General features: G+C 42.9%; 14 protein-coding genes across 14 annotated transcripts; 6 read left to right on the forward strand and 8 right to left on the reverse strand.

The window, feature by feature from the left end:
• Positions 1-693: 693 nt before the first annotated feature.
• On the reverse strand, positions 694-1,188 carry KL911_000754 (uncharacterized protein; the record flags this gene model as incomplete). Its single annotated transcript, XM_043201043.1, has 1 exon — positions 694-1,188. The coding sequence occupies one exon, from the start codon at positions 1,186-1,188 to the stop codon at positions 694-696; it is 495 nt and encodes a 164-aa protein (XP_043056318.1).
• A 59-nt stretch (positions 1,189-1,247) lies between these two features.
• Positions 1,248-1,637, forward strand: KL911_000755 (uncharacterized protein; the record flags this gene model as incomplete). The annotated part of the gene is made up of 1 exon (XM_043201044.1): positions 1,248-1,637. The coding sequence occupies one exon, from the start codon at positions 1,248-1,250 to the stop codon at positions 1,635-1,637; it is 390 nt and encodes a 129-aa protein (XP_043056319.1).
• A 40-nt stretch (positions 1,638-1,677) lies between these two features.
• On the reverse strand, positions 1,678-3,063 carry KL911_000756 (uncharacterized protein; the record flags this gene model as incomplete). The annotated part of the gene is made up of 1 exon (XM_043201045.1): positions 1,678-3,063. The coding sequence occupies one exon, from the start codon at positions 3,061-3,063 to the stop codon at positions 1,678-1,680; it is 1,386 nt and encodes a 461-aa protein (XP_043056320.1).
• A 68-nt stretch (positions 3,064-3,131) lies between these two features.
• Positions 3,132-5,522, forward strand: KL911_000757 (uncharacterized protein; the record flags this gene model as incomplete). Its single annotated transcript, XM_043201046.1, has 1 exon — positions 3,132-5,522. One exon carries the CDS (start codon positions 3,132-3,134, stop codon positions 5,520-5,522), a length of 2,391 nt encoding a protein of 796 aa, XP_043056321.1.
• A 359-nt stretch (positions 5,523-5,881) lies between these two features.
• Positions 5,882-8,197, reverse strand: KL911_000758 (uncharacterized protein; the record flags this gene model as incomplete). Its single annotated transcript, XM_043201047.1, has 1 exon — positions 5,882-8,197. One exon carries the CDS (start codon positions 8,195-8,197, stop codon positions 5,882-5,884), a length of 2,316 nt encoding a protein of 771 aa, XP_043056322.1.
• A 743-nt stretch (positions 8,198-8,940) lies between these two features.
• On the forward strand, positions 8,941-10,143 carry KL911_000759 (uncharacterized protein; the record flags this gene model as incomplete). Its single annotated transcript, XM_043201048.1, has 1 exon — positions 8,941-10,143. The coding sequence occupies one exon, from the start codon at positions 8,941-8,943 to the stop codon at positions 10,141-10,143; it is 1,203 nt and encodes a 400-aa protein (XP_043056323.1).
• Positions 10,144-10,145: 2 nt separating this feature from the next.
• Positions 10,146-11,057, reverse strand: KL911_000760 (uncharacterized protein; the record flags this gene model as incomplete). Its single annotated transcript, XM_043201050.1, has 1 exon — positions 10,146-11,057. The coding sequence occupies one exon, from the start codon at positions 11,055-11,057 to the stop codon at positions 10,146-10,148; it is 912 nt and encodes a 303-aa protein (XP_043056324.1).
• Positions 11,058-11,150: 93 nt separating this feature from the next.
• On the reverse strand, positions 11,151-12,458 carry KL911_000761 (uncharacterized protein; the record flags this gene model as incomplete). The annotated part of the gene is made up of 1 exon (XM_043201051.1): positions 11,151-12,458. The coding sequence occupies one exon, from the start codon at positions 12,456-12,458 to the stop codon at positions 11,151-11,153; it is 1,308 nt and encodes a 435-aa protein (XP_043056325.1).
• A 203-nt stretch (positions 12,459-12,661) lies between these two features.
• On the reverse strand, positions 12,662-13,816 carry KL911_000762 (uncharacterized protein; the record flags this gene model as incomplete). Its single annotated transcript, XM_043201052.1, has 1 exon — positions 12,662-13,816. The coding sequence occupies one exon, from the start codon at positions 13,814-13,816 to the stop codon at positions 12,662-12,664; it is 1,155 nt and encodes a 384-aa protein (XP_043056326.1).
• Positions 13,817-14,307: 491 nt separating this feature from the next.
• On the forward strand, positions 14,308-15,012 carry KL911_000763 (uncharacterized protein; the record flags this gene model as incomplete). The annotated part of the gene is made up of 1 exon (XM_043201053.1): positions 14,308-15,012. One exon carries the CDS (start codon positions 14,308-14,310, stop codon positions 15,010-15,012), a length of 705 nt encoding a protein of 234 aa, XP_043056327.1.
• Positions 15,013-15,068: 56 nt separating this feature from the next.
• Positions 15,069-16,172, reverse strand: KL911_000764 (uncharacterized protein; the record flags this gene model as incomplete). Its single annotated transcript, XM_043201054.1, has 1 exon — positions 15,069-16,172. One exon carries the CDS (start codon positions 16,170-16,172, stop codon positions 15,069-15,071), a length of 1,104 nt encoding a protein of 367 aa, XP_043056328.1.
• Positions 16,173-16,282: 110 nt separating this feature from the next.
• Positions 16,283-16,747, reverse strand: KL911_000765 (uncharacterized protein; the record flags this gene model as incomplete). The annotated part of the gene is made up of 1 exon (XM_043201055.1): positions 16,283-16,747. The coding sequence occupies one exon, from the start codon at positions 16,745-16,747 to the stop codon at positions 16,283-16,285; it is 465 nt and encodes a 154-aa protein (XP_043056329.1).
• Positions 16,748-17,368: 621 nt separating this feature from the next.
• Positions 17,369-17,731, forward strand: KL911_000766 (uncharacterized protein; the record flags this gene model as incomplete). Its single annotated transcript, XM_043201056.1, has 1 exon — positions 17,369-17,731. The coding sequence occupies one exon, from the start codon at positions 17,369-17,371 to the stop codon at positions 17,729-17,731; it is 363 nt and encodes a 120-aa protein (XP_043056330.1).
• Positions 17,732-18,142: 411 nt separating this feature from the next.
• Positions 18,143-19,519, forward strand: KL911_000767 (uncharacterized protein; the record flags this gene model as incomplete). The annotated part of the gene is made up of 1 exon (XM_043201057.1): positions 18,143-19,519. One exon carries the CDS (start codon positions 18,143-18,145, stop codon positions 19,517-19,519), a length of 1,377 nt encoding a protein of 458 aa, XP_043056331.1.
• Positions 19,520-19,571: the final 52 nt, after the last annotated feature.

Below are 19,571 nucleotides of genomic sequence, written 5' to 3' on the forward strand. Positions count from 1 at the left end.
GCCTGTGATCAGATCAGCCAAAAAGAGCTCGAAAAGATATTGTTTGGCCCGTTGAAACGCACATGCATCGAAAAAGTAAAAGTTCCAATTAACAAGCCTTTTGACAAACACTTGAACGCGGAATGGTCAGCAAAATATTGGCCTATTGTTTGGAAAGGGAACCCCATGATACAAGAGCTGAACGAAAGTTACAAGCAGTTCTACAACCTGAAAGTACAGAGTTACCTGAAATTGATTTCGGATTTGTCCAAAACGAGTAAAGGACTCCCTGTGGTTACCATCTTTGTTGACCCCTCCACAGATCAGATAATGGCACAGCAGTTTGACTTGCGCGATTCATCGGACATTATGAAGCATTCAATAATGAATTGCATTGACGAAATTGCAAAAAACGAGCTGCAGCGTAGAAAATCTCATCCAGACCCTTCAACTCCTACAAACTATCTCTGTCTCAACTATCATGTCTATACCACACACGAGCCGTGCACTATGTGTGCAATGGCTCTATTGCATTCCCGCATAAGCCGTTTAATATATATAAAGGATTCCAAAAGAACTGGAGCTATAGGTGTTGAGAGCGGTAACAAATACATGCTCCATCTCTCATGTTCTTTGAATTGGAAGTTCGAGAGTTTCAAGTACATAGGCGACGAATTTGATGTTGCCGATATAGATCAGCATATAAATGTATAACTATTTTCCCAATTCCAATAAGCGATTTTCGAGTCGACCTAAATCCGTACACAATGATTCAATTGACGTTTCAAAATTGATGCTTCCATACCTGAGGTCGTTGAAAGCATCTATTTGGTCATTAATTTCCTCTAGCTCGACTTTCACATCTTTCTCTATAGCCTCTATTCGTGACTCAAGAGACTGGTTCAATTGATCCATCGATTGTATCAATTGCAAAAGACTTGCATCTTCCAATGGTACTGTAGTCTCATTGTTGTCTCTGTTTATTCGTCTCAAATCCAGTTGGTCAATACTCAATTCAACGCGCTCAAGAGTGTTCTGCTTTTGTCTTGATAGTATATCATAAAGCTGGGTTTCCTCATGGCTCAATAGTCGGTTACGGCAGACTAACTGAACAATTGAGTGAAACCTATCTCGTGATAGTAGCTGCTGGAATTCCTTTGAGTCGGTGAGATACCGTTTAATAAGCTCTTTAGATTGAACGTTTGCCATGACGCGTTAATGTTAGCGCAGCAAAAAAATATTTCCTGGAAATAATTCAATTGCACAACATGGAACTTTTACCGGAGGGCCAGAAAAACACCACGGAGGTAACCTGGCAAGACCAGCAAAAGATCAACTCTTTCTCAACACTGATTTCGAAGAGAGATGCGTTGAGTGCAACTCTTGACGAGAACAAACAGGAGAAAGAATATCTTGACGATTTGGCACTAGAGATTGAACTTGTAGACGAAGATGAGAAACTGAATTATAAGATTGGCGATTCCTTTGTTTTGATGAAACAGTCTGAGATTGTGGAAAGATTGGAGAAGGATCAAGAATTGCTGGATTCTAAAATCAGAGAGCTAGAAAGCCAGATTGAGGACATCGATCAGGACCTCAATAATTTGAAAAAGCTGCTTTACGCTAAATTCGGCAACGCCATCAATCTTGAAAGATAAATACCTGCTTGTAATTGTCGCTATTATTATACATATCGCTTTACTCAACTCCCTTTTGACTCTTAATGAGAGCCACTTCCCCGCTCAACTTATCGGTCTGCTTCTTTAGATCAATCAAAGTAGCAATGCTTTGCAGTAACTGATCAAACTTCGAGCAAACATTTGCTGTAGGCAGGGTAGGTTTCATGGACATTTGCAATTCATTCAAGACTTCCGCCACCTTAGCCTGCACTGCAGGCTTGAAACTTGACAGCTTCTGAGAACGAATATACACTCCCGGTTGCAACTTCTCGTCGTGGAACCTCAATCCGTAAACCTCCATCTCTTCAGCTGTGAGCTTGGATTGTAGAAGTTGCCAAACTTCAGACTGTGCCTGCTGTTGTGATATTTCCTGTTTGCCTCCATACAATCTTTGCGACAAAGTCGATTTTTTCCCCTGGCGTTGTCTCATTAGATGCTGTTGTTGCGCTTGTTGTATTTGTTGAGTGTGAGGAATGGCGTTTGGGCCTAGTTGAGGAGGAACTGGAACTTCCGGTTTCCGTTTCTTTGACTTGTCCACAGTCATAAGAGAATTGTAGAGCTGGGTGAGACCAGACGACGTGGTGTATTGTTCAATCGAGGCGGAAGATTGGGGCGAGTCAAGAAGTTGCAACAATTGTGCTCTTTCCATCAGCATCTTCTTCGCGGCTAGTTCAAACTTTCGGGCCTCGATGACCAAAGACTCTTCTTCGGCAATTTCTGTAGGGGCTCTATGGATCAAACGGTTCAGATACTGCTTTCTTTCCAGTTCCTGTTTTTTGTCAAACGATTCAAGTCCTTTGATCAAAGCAACATCTCTTGTGCCATCAGGGTTGGAGCTCAAAAGCTTTGCTGATACAGAATACAGTCGTTCTTTCAAATCTTCGAGGCCTCTGTGTTTGTCGTTGCGATACTCGTATCTGTCGTATACCACCGCCCATCTTAAATCATAGTCTTTAGCCAGATCAAATAAATACTTGGTTTCGTCATAATCCCAGTCTTCGCTCAAATCCTTTAGCTTTTCATCATACTCTTCCTTGCTGAAGGATGGAATATCAAGAGATGTGTTGTATTTTGCAAAATTGTATGATCTTTTCTCATCTGATGGCGCGACCAGGCCTTTCACCCAGTGGTGAAGCTCAAGCTCGTCTGACCTGGCTTCATTTTTGAAAGGTGCCCACACCCACGGACTTGCTTTCCCTGAATTGATCTTGTCTTTAAATTTGAAGCCTTTCTCAACAGCGACAGGAGGCAAATTGGTACCGATAAGATTGTACAACTCCCTGCTCATGGCATGCTTCTTCTTTTTTGACTGTGTCCCAAAGTCATTATCTGCGCGGGCGTGCTTCTTTGGCTGCACTCGAGCCTCTTCCTTGATGTTGAACACGTCCAGAATGTCCGATGCCATTATAAGGAATGTTTGCGAAAACATTTTTTTCTGGGCTGCGTAACCTATTACAAGTTCCTCAGATCAGCATGTCTAACGCCTGGGGGGTTCGTGGGCGGACCAAGATTCGGCCACCCAAGAAGATCGTTTCTGACGAGATCGATTTTGAAAAGACATGGGCCGTCATCCGGGACGCGATTCAGGAAATTCAACACAAAAATGCTTCAAAGTTGTCGTTTGAGGAACTTTACCGGAAGGCATACAATTTAGTGTTGCGCAAGAAGGGAAAGATGCTCTACGACCATGTGGAGCTCGCCATACAACAGTATTTGCTGAATGAAACTCGTATGCAACTTCTCGACAGTCTCAAAAGTGACGATAACAGAACGTTCTTGTTAAAACTAAACGATGTCTGGGAGGACCATTTGCTGAGCATGCGTATGATCAGTGATGTGCTGATGTATCTTGATAGGGTTTATGCTAAAGAGTTTCACTTACCGCTGATCTACGATGTCGGGCTTAAAGCTTTCAGAGATAGTGTGATCAAATACAATCAAAACGAAATTGGAATGGCTGCCATTGAAATCATCATTGAATACATCAATCGCAGCAGGCATGGTGAAATGATTGACAAGTTCATTATCAAGGCGATTATCTTCATGTTTAGCTCACTTTCAGAGACAATATCGATGGATTCAAATGACAAGGTTCCATATGGGGAGAATTACTATCTTCGTTATTTTGAGCCTGTATTACTACAACAGAGTCACTCGTATTTTGAGCAGAAGGCTACGGAGCTTCTTGCATACCAATCGGGAACGATATACATTGATAATGTGATGCAACTTAGCCAAGACGAGGAGGCGCGGATTCAATTATACCTTCCTGATGTGACATCGCCGAAACTTATCGAGCTGATGGACAACGATCTGATAACGCGAAATATGGAGTCAATAATGAAACTTGAAAATGATGGGCTTCGAAACTGGATTAGTGAAAACAACTTCAAGATGTTGGCTTCGTTGTACAGACTCATTGGGCGTGTTGATTCTGAGTTTGAAATGCTTAAAAGACAGCTTCGACTTAACGTTCTAAGTAACTGTGAAAATCTGAATAGCAAAACAAAGGAGGAGTTGGAACTTCAAGAAAAGAACGCTGAGGAACGGGATCCAGAAAAAAGGGCAAAGAAGAAAAGTGGTAAAGAAAGCGCTACACAATTTGCTGTGCGCTGGATTCAAAATTTCTTGGATCTCAAGGAGAAGTATGACACGATAATCAAGAACTCTTTTGAAGGAAATCCAGGTGTCGTGAGAGAAATTGAATCTTCCTTTTCCGAGTTCTTGAATCTTGATAATAAAACTGCAGAATACCTCTCGCTGTACATTGACGATGGTATTAAAAAATCCTTCAAGGACAAATCGCAGGAAGAAGTAGAAAATCTACTCGACAAATCGATTATCGTTTTCCGGTTCATCAAAGAAAAGGATGTTTTTGAGAAATATTACAAGAATCATCTCGCAAGGCGTCTGCTGCAACAGAAATCAAGCTCTAACGATATCGAAATGAACATGATCACAAAACTGAAACAAGAAATAGGCTCATCATTTACATCGCAATTTGAAGGGATGTTTAAAGATATCAAGACCTCACAAGATTTATCAGGCGACTTCAACCGGAAACTCTCTGGAGATGAGGAAATTCGCAAAGTCAATGGTAGAAGGCTGGATATGGAAACGTCGATTTTGACGACCACTTTCTGGCCTATGCCTATCAACAAAGCGTTGAGTGAGGTGCGATACCCAGAAGAGCTAGAGCTCCTAAGGAATAGATACGAATCATTTTACATGACCAAATATGGTGGACGAAATTTAACGTGGGCTCCCAACTTCGGTACTGTTGACATTCGAATTCACTATCCGAAAAAGACGTACGAAGTGAATATGTCAACGTATTCTGCTATTATCATTTTGTCGTGCTTTAGAGAGGGTTCGGGCAAGCAAGAGTACACTTTCGACGAGATTCATGAAATCACGAGGATTCCCAAACCAGACTTGATACGGCATTTGCAATCTATTTCTGTAGCTTCCAGAACCAGACTACTAAAGAAGGATCCAATGTCGAAGGACATTCACCCTACGGATGTCTTTTCAGTGAATGAACAGTTCAAGTCTCCTCAAACAAAAATAAAGGTTTCCACTGTTTCTTCTGGCTCGAAGGTTGAAGACGATTCGCAAAGATCCGAGACTATGGATGCCATTAACAAATCAAGAATTCTTGAAACTGAGGCTGCGGTTGTGCGCATTATGAAAGCTCGCAGACAATCCAACCACCAGGAGCTGGTGAACGAGGTCATTCGTCAACTCATCAACAGATTCAGACCACAACCTTCCTTTATTAAGCAGAGAATTGAAGACTTGATTGAGAAAGAGTACTTGGCAAGAGATGAAGCTGATAGAAATATATACCATTACTTAGCATGAATGCATGTCAGTGACATTTGGGATTATAATTGATGCCTCGGACACACCCCTACACAGTCCTTACCTGAAATATCGAATCAAAAAATTTGATATTCATTTATTCCTTTTCATCGGATTCTCGATGTAGATCTTCTTCATTGATCTACAGCTCCTTTTTGAATGGCGTTTTGTCATGACCCTAGGATGCGAGGCTCCGATTGGCTAAGGATAAATTAATGTTGTGCATCATAGTACATCACTGTTGAATAACACAAAGTGGTGTCTCCAAGAACACATACATCATATTACTCCTAAACCTCTCAGTTCAAGATACTCATAAATTAGAAAAAGGAATTCGTATTAACAGGTCGACGGATAGCTCACTCTTGGCCAAATCCAATAGTCTCTTCAACAGCAATAGTGAGCTTCTTTTTCAGCGACTCGTAATCTTTGTACGGAGGCAGATCCACTCTGTTGAAACAAGTGTGCGATTTTGGAAGCTGGTCTGGCTCTCCAGCTTTTTCTATAGTGAAACGTCTTGGACCATCCGATCCTTGTAAATCTTTAAATCCATTGACGGGAATTCTGGACGTGCCGGTAGTGAACTGTAGTAACCTCGCTCTCTGTTCTCCTTCCCACTCACTCACGCATTTCCAGAACCACTGGATCACTTCGTCACTCTCCTGATAACCTCTGTAATCTGTATGTTTCTTCCAATCTTCAATGTCGATATCTGCAAGTCCTCCAATCAAAAGCTCCAGTTCCCTTTCGTCGAAGACCGAAACTAATTCCTGCGGAATCAGTTCGTTGAATCCGTCCATGAATGCCTTGAATTGAGCCTCCACGGGCTTGGAGATAATCCATTCGGTCTTTAGCTCAACGTATTCTCTCTTATTTTCATTCGTCACCTCGATGTTTCGACCGTTTGGTTTCAGGTCAATGATAACCTTCTCTCCAAATCTATCTTCTTCAATCGAGAATGTCTCGTATATGACGTCGGTGATATCATTCTCGAGCATCCAACACAAAGATTTGTACATCTCAGAATCCACACTTTCCAAATCTTGCAGCACAATCTTTTTATGAAGCATCATCTTATACATCGCACCCACGAAGAAGGCATCCAGGAAACGACGATGGAATACACCCAAACCAACAGTTCTTCCAATGAACTTGAAATACGTCAGATGTTCCGGGTTCACGCCCGAGTTTGGATTGATTTGAAGGGTATAATTGTCACTTGACGCATACTGGAAGAGACAGTAAAATGGATTGAACATTTCGTGTGAAAGTTGTTGGAAGAACTCCCTAGAAACTCCACCGTAATCCAGTCCTTCTTCTCCCTCAAACTTAATCATCAGCCTCTTCTTCAAATCCTCTGGGGTTTGCCTCATAATGTCACGGAAAGCATCTTCCATAAGATGATCTCTTCTAACCTTAATATGACACTGCCCTGGCAGAATTCTTATTGCAGGTTGCGATCTGAAATACACCAGCTTTCTTCTGAAGTCACGTTTGTATTGAGGAACATTTTGGTCAAGTGATGATGGCAATCTTGGATCATCCCAGGTCGTAGTTTTGGTATTGTGGTCGACAAAATAAACTCTAGATGTATTGGCTAATCTCATTTCCCAACCACTTGGAAGTGGGCCCATCGCTGACAATCGTTGGGCATTGTAGCCCCCATTGTTACCAAAGCTTTTAACGAATTGTTGTCTTCTTGGATCAACCCATGTGGTGGTTCTGCTGTTGTGGTCAACGTAATATGGTCTTCCCTCTGGGGTAAAACGTTGTTCCCAACCTGGAGGAAGTTCACCTAGGCCAGGACTCGTTGCTCCGGTAGCTGCCATGGTCATTGCAGTAGCCTGGTCTACCTGTGAATTAGGTTCAGGTAAAGTTCTATTACGGTATTGCGTTCTTTCGGCCTCCCTTGCTCGTTCCCTTTCCTGTTCTCTCTGGCTCTCAGATTGGTCCAGTGTAGGTCTCTTCCAAGTGGTAGTTCTCGAGTTGTGATCAACATAATAAGTTCTGCCAAAATTGTCAGTTCTCCGTTCCCAGCCAGGTGGAAGTCTACCATACTGATCTTCGAACGAGGAAAATTGTCTTGCTGGTGGGGGCCTAACGGATGACGATATAGCCGCGGCAGCAGCAGAGCCTGGGAATTGATTGTTTAGGTTTCCCGTATCCACCGGAGCCCTTGGGCTGGTAACTGAAGATGAAGCTATGGTAGACGCAGGTGTCTGCGCTGATGTGTTCGTTTGCGCAAAATTGGAAGGATCTCTGGAGTCTCTGGCAGAAGCATTCTGATGCGAAATCGTGAGTATCAATTTTCCTGAAACAGTCAAATGTGAGTTAGACCTCTTCAACTCCTCAGCGACGGTCTGCTCGCTCGATGTGTCGTTCAAATTGATAACGTCTCCGACTTTGATATTGACGACACCCAAAAAGCCTTGATCCTTCTTCTTGAACTTCTTTTGATCAAATATCTGTACGATCAGTATGGAATTCTCCGTTACAGAAAACTCAAAAGATTGATTCCAGTGCGGTGACAAAGTCTTTTTGGCAGTTTCGGTTGTTTGCGTCTGTGCGCCATCGACCGTCAAAACTGCAAAAGGATCGGGGGACCGAAAAACGTCTCGCTTACATAGTCCCTCAGCTGCGATCACTCTGACCCGAATTTTAGACCTCGTTGACATTGTAGGCCAAAAAGCAGAATTGTGTTTTTGAAAGGAGGTTACCTATAGTTTTGGTGACAAACTGGTCACAATGCAGTAAATGAACTTGGATACCCTAAAAAAGCAATTAATGCAGTTGCCTAACCCGTCTTTTTCACTTTATAGTCAAGCAAAACCCACCACTGTAACTGTAAAATGGGTATGATGACGTTACAAACAAATCAATTAGTCAATATCGCCTTCTGATATTTTTCCTTCCTCTAATCCCGCGATTACCTAAGCATTGGCTTATTCTCAGTTAATTACGGATATAGCAGGCGCACTGAAAGCTAGATCTTGTGATATCTCCAGCATGCTAGAAAGTTGCCTGCTGCAGAATCAGACGTAGATTAGTCAAGGCACATGAACACCAAAGCGTCTCATTACTCCGCTTGCTGAACTGGAGAATCGCAATAAAAGATTTACATATACAACCAGTTTGCTTTTGCGAAAAGAAGGTCGGTACGCCAGTACGCTTTTTTCCTCAAGGTGGACGAGCACACCGTATATGGAGCCGGATACGAAAAATATACAACCTTAGCGAAGTTAAATTTTTACCGGCTGGACTTCCAAACCGGGCAGTGCATACCGAAAACAAATTCGTTTCGATCCAGCCTTCTCGAAGATGTTTCAAACTGTAAAACACATGGCTGGAATATAAAGGGGCAAGTTTCTCCACTGGCCTCTATTTACCATACCCAATCCAACTTTAGTCATTCTTTTAAATGTACCCAATCGATGAGTCGCCTATGCAAGAGGGTTTGCAATCTAGCTACTGGAAAATCGATTACGGTTCTCCATTAAATCCATACGAATTTTTGAATAGTTTGGACGTCAGCCAGGACTTGGTTGCCGTTGGATCTTCTTCAAGTCTCCAGAATATCAAAATATTCAGTCTGGACACTGAGAAGAACTTGCTTGGTTATTTAACCAGTTTTAGTGCACCAAATGTCTGCTCTATAAAATGGTTGCACAATGTTCTTGACGAGACAAATGATTTGAATCTGATGGTGACTGGCCACACTAATGGCATTGCTAATCTCTCTCTTATTTCAAACATCAGGTCTGCAAACTTGACCCACGTCGACCTCATCAAGCAGTTCAACCACAGAAAGCATACTTCGTCGACAGATATTGGGGAGAACTTTCAAATCGAGATAAGCCCGAAATCGTGGAAGTCTTGTCTGGCCAATTCTATGATGTCTATCTACAAAGAGAGCATTTTCTTGTGGGATACTTCAAGATCCTCGAGTCCTCTCTACAAAAACAAAGCCCGGGGTATAAAATCCTTTGGAGCTAGTGAAAATAACGACGGGCTGGTTGCTTTTGCAGGATCCTTCGGTATCAGGCTGTTTGATATGAGATCTGCAACCCAAACAGATCTCTGCACTTCGACATATCTCTCGTACAAGCACACCAAAACGCGCCTCATAGAATGGTCTCCACAAAACCCATATCAACTATGTGCTGCAGTGGAGAACAACAGCATCCAGCTGTGGGATATTCGAAAACAGCAGCCGCTCGCCACCATGGATGGCCATTCAAGTGCCATCACAGCCGTTGAATGGGTTTCGGAAAACAGTATCTTTACAGGAGCCAAAGACGGACGTATTATCTATTGGAATATGAAGGACGTCGTGTTCAGAGACAGTCCGGTCAAGTGTTCCATTGAAGGAAAAGATTATGAAAGCTACCAGTGTGGCACATCCATTGAGTCTTCCAAAACCGGTATCATCAACTTGAATTCGTCTAACGGGAAGCTTATTAGTCTTGACGATAGTTACATCGGGCTGCACCGCGAGTCTGTGCAGCAGTCACTTCGCAAACCCAGTAATCATTCCGATGTAACCTTAGTCGAACAAGCGCCTCTTGACAAGCTGATGCGGCAACTCAATCTCTATATCGATGATATAGAGACCTATATCTAAATTCAATACGTGGGCAGATCGTTTTCGTAATCTTCCATAAGCTCTTTCAGGTTTGCGCACAAGAAAACGTAAAAATCCTCCAAGAACTCACGTACAAGAGAAATGCTTTGTGGGTCCATTGTCGATTGTATCACTAAATTGGGCAGAATGGCGCAAAGCCTCAGTAGATGATTTATACCATAGATTTGCGACATCTCACAATCAGGAAATTTTTCCAACACCATCTTGTATTGTGTCCTTTCATGACGGTAAAGAAGTAAGGAGCCTAACGCTTGGTTGAAATAGAGCCTTAGGCTGCGAGCAATTTCAAGCTTATTGTCTAGCGCAGGATCGTCTTGAGTCGTCGAAGAAAGTTGAAGTTGTGCGGTGTATGCAGCTACAATGTTGGCAATGCAGTCTTTAGAAGGCAAGTGAACCAGCTTGCGCTTTTTAGTCACATTTTCCCAGTCGTCTACCAAAACGTATTTTATCGAATCAGGAATTTGGACTTTCAACTCGGCCCTTTTGGAAGGTTCAGAGAAGTTCGATGATCCATTGCTCGTTTGCTTGACCCCGCTTTTCAGCGTAAGTTTTACTTTAGGTCGGTTCGAAATCGATGATTCGCCAGATCGATGGCTTTGAACCAACTCCTTTTGCTTGATTAAGTTTTCTTTGTTATATGGCAGAATTCTTTCTGGTGTGACCCATTCGTCCCACTTGGACTTCCATCCTTTGTAGTGTACAAAATAAGCCTTTGATGATCGATACTTCTCCAGGAAAATCGGTTCTGGTGCGGTTTCAACAACTTCTTTAGTTTTCTCGTCATTAGATTTGATTATCTTTGACAAGGGATAAAATATCTTGAGTATCTTGGCCTCATACAGTAACTCTCCTTGATAAACTAGCGCACGATCACCAAGCTCAAACACTGACATGATTTAATAGTCTGGTGTAATAAAGAATTGAATATTATCGTCGCGATCAGAAATTTTCGAACTTTCGTCTCATCATTCTACCTCTATTATACACTACAGACAACAACAGAACACGCTCTTAAAAAAGCCAAAGATCCCTTCCGGAATCTCCTCTGTGTCCTGCTGGTACGGATCTCCTGACGAGTCGTAATGGCCGTTAGCAGCTCCTAAAAGAAGCCGAGTGTTCTCATCCACTTTCGACCGCGGTTGGCTCTCGTGTGGATCGCTCTTCGTATGCTGCGAAACGCGCCGCGTTGGTGCGAAAGCCTTATTTGACTTGTGTTGTCTGCTAGCATGATGATTGTTAGACCCGTATCCATTGAGATTAGTTTTCTTGTTTTTATTCCAATCCCAGCCTTTCCCATCGTTCAGCTTCATCCAGTCGTAATAGCCATCGTCCACCTCGCCGATGTCCTCTAGCGCGGCATCCATCAACGATATGAGATACTCGTAATTAGGCTCTTCTTCAAACCGCAGGTTACGAGCATATGTGAGGTAGTCTGCAAACGATTTCGGTAGTTTATGACAGAGCTGCTGAATTGAAGTGGCTTGCTTTTTCTCCCCGATCTTCTCGTACTTCATCTTGTTAGTTGGTGCTTTCAGTCCTTGCCACGGAAGCTCTCCTTTCAAAAAATAGAGAAACACGTGACCAAGAGATTCCAGATCGTCTCGCCTTGATTGTTCTCTTCCCAGATGCGTGTTGATAGACATATACCGTGCAGTGCCGCTCAGCGACTTCCGTTCTCTATACGGTATATGTTGCTTGGTAACAGGGTTTCTGTATTGCTTTATCATTCCGAAGTCCACCAAGTATATCAGGTTGTCGTCGGAGGTTGCGCCAATAAGGAAATTGTCGGGCTTGACGTCGCGGTAAATGAGGTCATTCTCATGAACAAATTGAATTCTCTGAATCATCTGCTTGGCCACCTGGGCCACCGTTTTGACGCTGAATCTTCTACCGCACCACTCAAACAAATCTTCCAGCGAAGGTCCAAGTAATTGGATTATGAGGATGTTGTAGTAACCTTCTTGACCAAAATAGTACACCTTGGGAATACCCTCAATTGAAAGATAGTGGTGGTTATCGTTCTCAGGCCCATCACGCAGGTAATTGTTTATGGCACTGTTGAGAATCTTGTACGCTTTGAACTCGTCCTTCAGCTGGGGGGCTTCGGACTTTCGGCTCTCAAACTTTATCGCCACCGGTTGGTTGTCTCTCAGCAAATCATAGCCCTTGAAGATGATACCGAACGAGCCCTCGCCAATTTTTTGTGCAATTTGATAGTGTGAGGCTATTATGTTTCTATTGACCTGTTGAGTAGTATTGGAAGAACCCGATCTTTTACGTTGCAAGGCTGACATAAATTGGATTTAGGTTTTCATAACAATCGCCCGCTTCTTAGACTACTAACTCAATCGTAACTAATGCTTTTTCCTGGTTTTGTTTCTCCTCCTTTTTATCTGTTGATATACTCAATCATTTCTTGCCGCAGAAAAATTTTATGGCGCTGGTGCACGGATTACTAGGTGGACGCCAAGATGTAGCATGTATTATACGTCTAAAATCATCTAAATCCAGCGACTTTGAAAGCTTGAGAAAGATCTTCGATCAAGTCGTCCACACTTTCAATACCGGCGCATAACCGAATGAGATCTTCAGGGAAGTCTCTTTCTTTTCTGGTTTCCGCAGAGATCGATGCATGACTCATCAAGCATGGAAGAGAGATCAGTGACGCCACATACCCAAACGACACTGTAACAGAGTATAGCTTACACGCCGCAATGATTCTCTTGCTAACAGCCACGTCTCCCGTTTCAAAGGACAGCACTGCTCCAGTACCTGTACATTGTTTCTTGTGGAGCTCGTACTGTGGATGAGACTCCAATCCGGGATATCTGACCTTTATATTTTGCGACTCGAGCCACTTCGCAATCTTCATGGCATTCTCCTGCTGTCTTTCCACTCTCAGTGCCAATGTCTTGAGGCCTCTAAGCAGCAGCCAAGAGTCGAAAGGAGCAATGCCAGCGCCTGTAGCGTTGATAACGAAGAAAACCTTTTTGGCCAGCTCGTCATTGTTAGTAGCAATCACCCCCGCCATAATGTCATGATGTCCATTCAAATACTTTGTAGCAGACTCATATTGGATATCAGCTCCCAGCTCCAAAGGAGCCATGAACAGAGGCGTCATCATGGTGTTGTCGAAAACCACCACACAATCCGGGTTTTGCCTGTGAGCGTGATCTGCAATGGCCTTTAGATCGCAGATCTTAATCAGAGGATTTGTTGGCGACTCCAGAACAACCATTTTTGTGTCCTTTGTTATCTTGGATGTAATGAGCTCTAAATTGGTAGTGTCATAGTGACCCACTTTGATGTGATTGAAAGTTTTGATATATGTCAACAGTCTATCAGTTCCACCATAAAGATCATCACCAGCGACAACTTCGTCACCTGGGTTCAAGCTTCTGACAATAACATCCAAAGCGGCCATTCCAGAATTGAGAGCGTAAACATGTTTCGCTTTCATGATTTTGGAGAGGTGGTTCTGCAGAGCTGAGCGAGTAGGATTTCCCGACCTGGTGTAGTCATATTGACCCATTTCGTCAAGGTCTTTGGCCTTGAAAGTAGCAGACATGTATGCTGGAGTGATTGAGGCATTGTGGGTGTTAGTGTCGTCCACGTGGACGAGTTCTGTTTCGAGTGAGAGCTTCTTAGTCATTTGATAACACAGTTTGGAATTTGGAAAAATAATTCCAGTGCGATGAGGTAAGTAATCCGGAATATTTGGGTGTGATAATAATCCCACTCAAATTCACTCGCCAATATATGTACGCAGGGCTTTTTCTCAACCAAAGTAAGGTTATCAGTTGATAAAGTGGATACGTAAAGGAGGCACGATATGACTAATCTGGCTATTATTGAATCAGTGCGATTTAGCTCCTTGGAAAAGATCTTGTTTTGCACTTTTTTCTGACCTACAGCAGGGAAAAAACATCTTTATATATACAACACTAGCAGGCCGCAAGGTGCCCGAAGATGCATTGTATAGGAGGCATTGCATCTGAGTGATCCAAACATCAAGCGTATTGGGCATAACTGTTAGCGGTGTCGTGAGTCTTCTGTTGTGTAGCTTGGCCCCCATATTGTTGATTAGCTAATCAAAAGTATAAATTGAAATAATTACCCCATCTTTTGTTGCAACTCCAATTCATGTTTCTCTCAAGATATACATGTCTGAGCGCTTCAAAGCGCTCCTTTATAGGCCGTGGCCTTCACATTGTTGCAGTTCATCGCGACAATCAGCACAACAACCAGAAGATGAAGTTTGAGTTCACTCCTGAGAATAAGGAGCTGGCTAAGGAGATCGTGAAGAGATATCCGCCACAATACAAGAAGTCTGCGGTCATGCCTTTGCTTGATCTGGGACAAAGACAAGCCGGGTTCACTTCAATCGCTGTCATGAACCATGTGGCTGAGCTCCTCGACATGCCGGCTATGAGAGTGTACGAAGTTGCCTCTTTTTACACTATGTACCACAGAGAGCCAGTTGGAAAGTATCATATACAGATTTGTACAACAACGCCCTGTCAGCTGTGCAATTCTGATTCAGTTATTGAGGCAATCATGAAACATTTGAACTTGCAACCAAATCAGACTACTCCGGATGGATTATTCAGCCTTGAGGAGGTTGAGTGTTTGGGTGCATGTGTCAATGCACCTATGATGCAGATCAATGATGACTACTACGAGGATTTGACTGCAGAGTCCGCTGTTAAGATCCTGGAAGCATTAAAGTCAGGAAAAGAGGTTCCTATTGGGACAACTAAAAGGGAGTCCTGTGAACCGTTTTCGGGGCCAAAGGTTCTTGTCAATGAACCACTTGATGTCTCCACTATCACTCGGAGCGATTTGTAGCGGATCAGGTCCTATTTATATATTTATTTACTATTCAATTTAAGATTTCTAGATATTTAGTTTTGCACATTTTCTATTTTACCATGGAGCAGGTACTGTTTGATATTATTCAAGCAGAATATGGCTGTCTGATCGAAATTTTCACTTGTTGCCGACCCCACATGAGGAGTCAAGGACATATCTTGTCTTTCACAATGGTGAACCAATGGCTCTTCGGGGAACACGTCCAAACCCACAAATCCTATCTTCCCATCCTTCAATCCTTGTATCATATCTTTGTCATTGATGAGGGACCCACGGCCAACATTGACAAGAACCACACCTTTCTTCATCAACTGAATGACATCTTTATTGATCATGTTGACCGATTGTGGAGTGGCAGGAAGGCAAAGAACTATACAATCTGATTCGGCTGCCACATCATGGATCCTGGCTGCGTAGCGCACTTTGTAACCCAATTGAGCCTCCTCTTCTGAGGAAAGCTTGTTTCTTTTGATATAAATGATTTGCATACCTAGGCTGGAAAGTCTTTTTCCCACTTCTTTACCAATAGCCCCGAAACCTATGATGGTAGCAGTCTTCCCAACGGGCGAGTGGACCTCAATTGTCCCCACATGATGTCCGAAACAGTACTTTGACTTGTTGCTATGGTCAAGGACATATACTCCGCGATCAGCGTCGAAAGTCTTTACATTGCCCAGTAGTGAACGGGCCTCGATTGTATGTGGATTTTGGCGAAGCGTCGCTTCAAACAAGCCAAATTTTCGAAACCCATTCAAGACATGATATAAGACAGTTTCTGCCACTGCAGAAGCACCATACGTCGGAGAGTTGCAAAATTTGATTCCTCTCTCACGTAAAGCATCCAGATCTATTCCACCATACCCTGCGGAACAAACAGTAATCAATTTCAACGACGAGGGCAGCTTGGCCACCAGCTCTTTGTCCAGATTTCCGATTTTCCCGAATGGAGCCCATGCACCGTAAATTGCTTCAACATTTTGTAATTTAGTCTTGAGATCTGACACAAACTGTTCTCTAGAGACTAACTCATAGAATACCACATCAAACGTTTTCGTAAACTGTTCAAATTCTGGTAAATTTTCATTCAAACCCCCGAAGAACGCAACAAGAGGCTTTGCAGCAAGCTTTTCGGTCATTTTCCTTCGTTACAGCAAGGACCAGGTCAAAAGGAATTTACTTTTTTTTCGTGTAATATGCTATGCATATAAAGATTTCTGGCGAATTTCATATTATAACATATCTATACTTAGTGGTGGTGGCCTTCTCCGGTTCCCAAATACTTCAATTTGTACACGGAACCGCATTCCCAACATCTGGCGACCTTCTCCACAGTAGGCTTGAGCCACATGATCTCATGGGAGCCAGCAGGAGAACCGGTGCATCCGACATATCTGTACTCGTCGTATGAGTTCACAACGATTGGGTCGGCCATGGTGCCTTTTCTTGAAGAATCAAGAGGTTCGTTTTCGAAAACCTCAACACCTTCTAGCTTACCAAGCAACTCAAGCCTTTCAAGACCGGTAGCTTGCTCCAAATCAGTAGGAACGGTACCTGGCTGAGCACCAGGACCAACTAAGTCGAACTTGTCAACAACTTCACTAAGGCTCTTGGCTGTCTTAAATTCTTTTGGTGTCTGCGATGCATTTCTAGCAATGACAGAAGTGGAGAAGAGTCTGGCCGGTCTGGCTAGTCGAATGGTTTGTCTCAACATCTGAAAGTTAGCAAAAAGATCCTGGCAACTATAACGGTGATTAATGAGCCACTCCGCAAGTACCTACGTTGATTGTAATTCGATACAACTAATTGTTTTTTATAATTTTGAATTGTCTTCCGCTGGTTGGCTTCCTCGCGAATTCCCGGTAGGCCACCACGCAAAATATATTTTCACCCGGTGTAGTGGCACGATTCGCGACAGCCAATTAAATGCGTATTATTGGAGCGTATTATTGGAACTTATGTACACCCTTACACTTCCAATGGGCTCCTTGAGAAATTTTCAAGAAAATCCTTGTTCACGTGATGTCTGCGGGGGTCAGGCTTTCCCTGCACGAATATTTTGTCCGCCCAGCAGACCGTGCACTTACCAGGCGTCCGTGTAAAAGTCGCGGTGGATTCGTCAGGCTACCCGGTGGGAGCACCTGCGACGAATTTTTCATTAAATTTTTCATATTTTATTTTATAGATACTAGTGCAAGTAAGTACCTACCGTTGAAGGAATACGTCTTCGAAGTCAATAGCGGGATTGTCATACCGAGTCATCAATCAACTTATCCGTTGTTTCCACCCTTTGAATCATTGCGTGTTCCTTTTTCGTATAGTCTAACCATCCAGCATGCCAAAGAAGAGATCATCCAACGGAAGAAACAAGAAGGGTAGAGGACACGTCAAGCCTATCAGATGTGTCAACTGCTCTAGATGTGTCCCTAAGGATAAGGCCATCAAAAGAGTCACTATCAGAAATATGGTCGAGGCTGCTGCTGTGAGAGACCTGTCTGAGGCTTCCGTCTATGACGAGTATCCACTGCCAAAACTGTACCACAAGTTGGCTTACTGTGTCTCGTGCGCTATTCACGCCAGAATTGTGAGAGTCAGATCTAGAACCGACAGAAGAATCAGAACTCCACCAGTCAGACAAAGATTCAACAGAGAAAGAAGAGTTTCTCCTGCTGACGCTGCTAAGAAGGCTGCTGCTTAAAGTTAGATAGTAGAAGTGCTGATGTATAGCGTCCAGTAATGATGTGTTGATAAAATAAGTAACAGTAGGTTGGTTTTTGGCGGTATGGTAAGGATGGTTGCCGTACGATATTCTAGGCGTTTAAAAATCTTTACACCGAGGTCTCTGGCTATTGCAAGCAAAAAATTGTACTGGATTCCAAGTGGTCCTGAACTATAAGAGGGGCAATCATAGAAGGCGGATTGCTAGCATTTTTATTAGCGATTACACTATTTGGCGTGTATTCTACAGGTGTATACAAAAGCACTACTTATACTGGCAAGTCAAATTACAAACCGCATTCTTGTTGTCAATTGGTTTTGGGGCATCTTCTGTTTTTTTGTGTTTTTTTGGCGAAGCATCAATAGGTAATTCATTCATATAGAGCCAGATATGGACGATTCCTGGAAATTCAGCCAATGCTTTGGCGATAAAGGCGACATTGAGAATATTACCGAGGCGGATATCATCTCCACAGTAGAGTTCGATCATACCGGCGATTTCCTAGCTACAGGCGACCGTGGAGGACGAGTTGTGTTATTCGAAAGAAATGAGAACAAGAAAACTTGTGAGTACAGATTTTACACAGAGTTCCAGTCTCATGATGCTGAGTTTGATTACCTCAAGTCGTTGGAGATTGAGGAGAAAATCAACAAGATTAAATGGCTGAAACGTTCCAACCAATCCAATTTTTTGCTTTCCACCAACGATAAAACGATAAAGCTGTGGAAGGTGTTTGAAAAGCAGATAAAGATGGTTTCGGAAAACAATCTCAGCGAGAACTCGGCATTATCTCCAAAACTTCCCTCACAATATTCCGCGTTCCATACAAATACGAATTTTACACAACCCTACCCCATGCTTTCATCTGCGGCAAACCTCAAGCTTCCAAGACTAACCATGCACGATACCATCACAGCAGCTCAACCAAAAAAGATATATGCGAACGCTCATGCCTACCATGTAAACTCAATCAGTGTGAATTCTGATCAAGAAACTTTCATTTCTTCCGATGACCTCAGAATCAATTTGTGGAATCTGGGAATAGCCGACCAATCTTTCAACATTGTAGATATCAAACCGGTCAATATGGAGGAACTTACCGAAGTGATTACCAGTGCCGAATTCCATCCTATAGATTGCAACTTGTTCATGTATTCCTCCTCGAAAGGAACCATCAAGTTGAACGATATGCGTGTCAACTCGCTGTGCGACAACCATGCGCGTGTATTTGAGGAATACATGGATCCATCCAACCACAACTTTTTCACAGAAATTACCTCCTCTATATCAGATGTCAAGTTTAGCTCAAATGGCAGATACATCGTGTCCAGAGATTATATGACAGTTAAGATATGGGACATAGCGATGGAATCAGAGCCAATCAAAACAATCAACATTCACGAGCAGCTCCGGGATAGGTTGTGTGATACATACGAGAATGACGCGATCTTTGATAAGTTTGAGGTGCAATTCAGCGGAGACAACAAATCCATTATGACCGGTTCATACAACAATAATTTCATGATCTACCAGAATGTGGTGGGCAACTCGGGTCCAGAAAAGGAAATTGTGCTACAAGCGGATAAGTCAGCTTTCAAGGCAAAGAAGATGAATTCGAATAAGCGGAAGAACTTAACAATGATGAATAAGATGGATTTCGACACCATCGATTTCAAAAAATCAATTTTACATTTGAGTTGGCATCCTAACGAAAACTCAGTTGCCATTGCCGCCACCAATAATCTATATATCTTCTCTGCTCTTTAATTACAGAGCCTGGTAGTCATTCTGTCATCTGTATGAAATATATTGAATTTGT

Source organism: Ogataea haglerorum (genome assembly GCF_019207285.1).
Source record: "Ogataea haglerorum isolate 81-453-3 chromosome Unknown 81-453-3_NODE_2_length_903871_cov_94.662503, whole genome shotgun sequence".
In the NCBI taxonomy this organism is placed as follows: Eukaryota; Fungi; Ascomycota; class Pichiomycetes; order Pichiales; family Pichiaceae; genus Ogataea; species Ogataea haglerorum.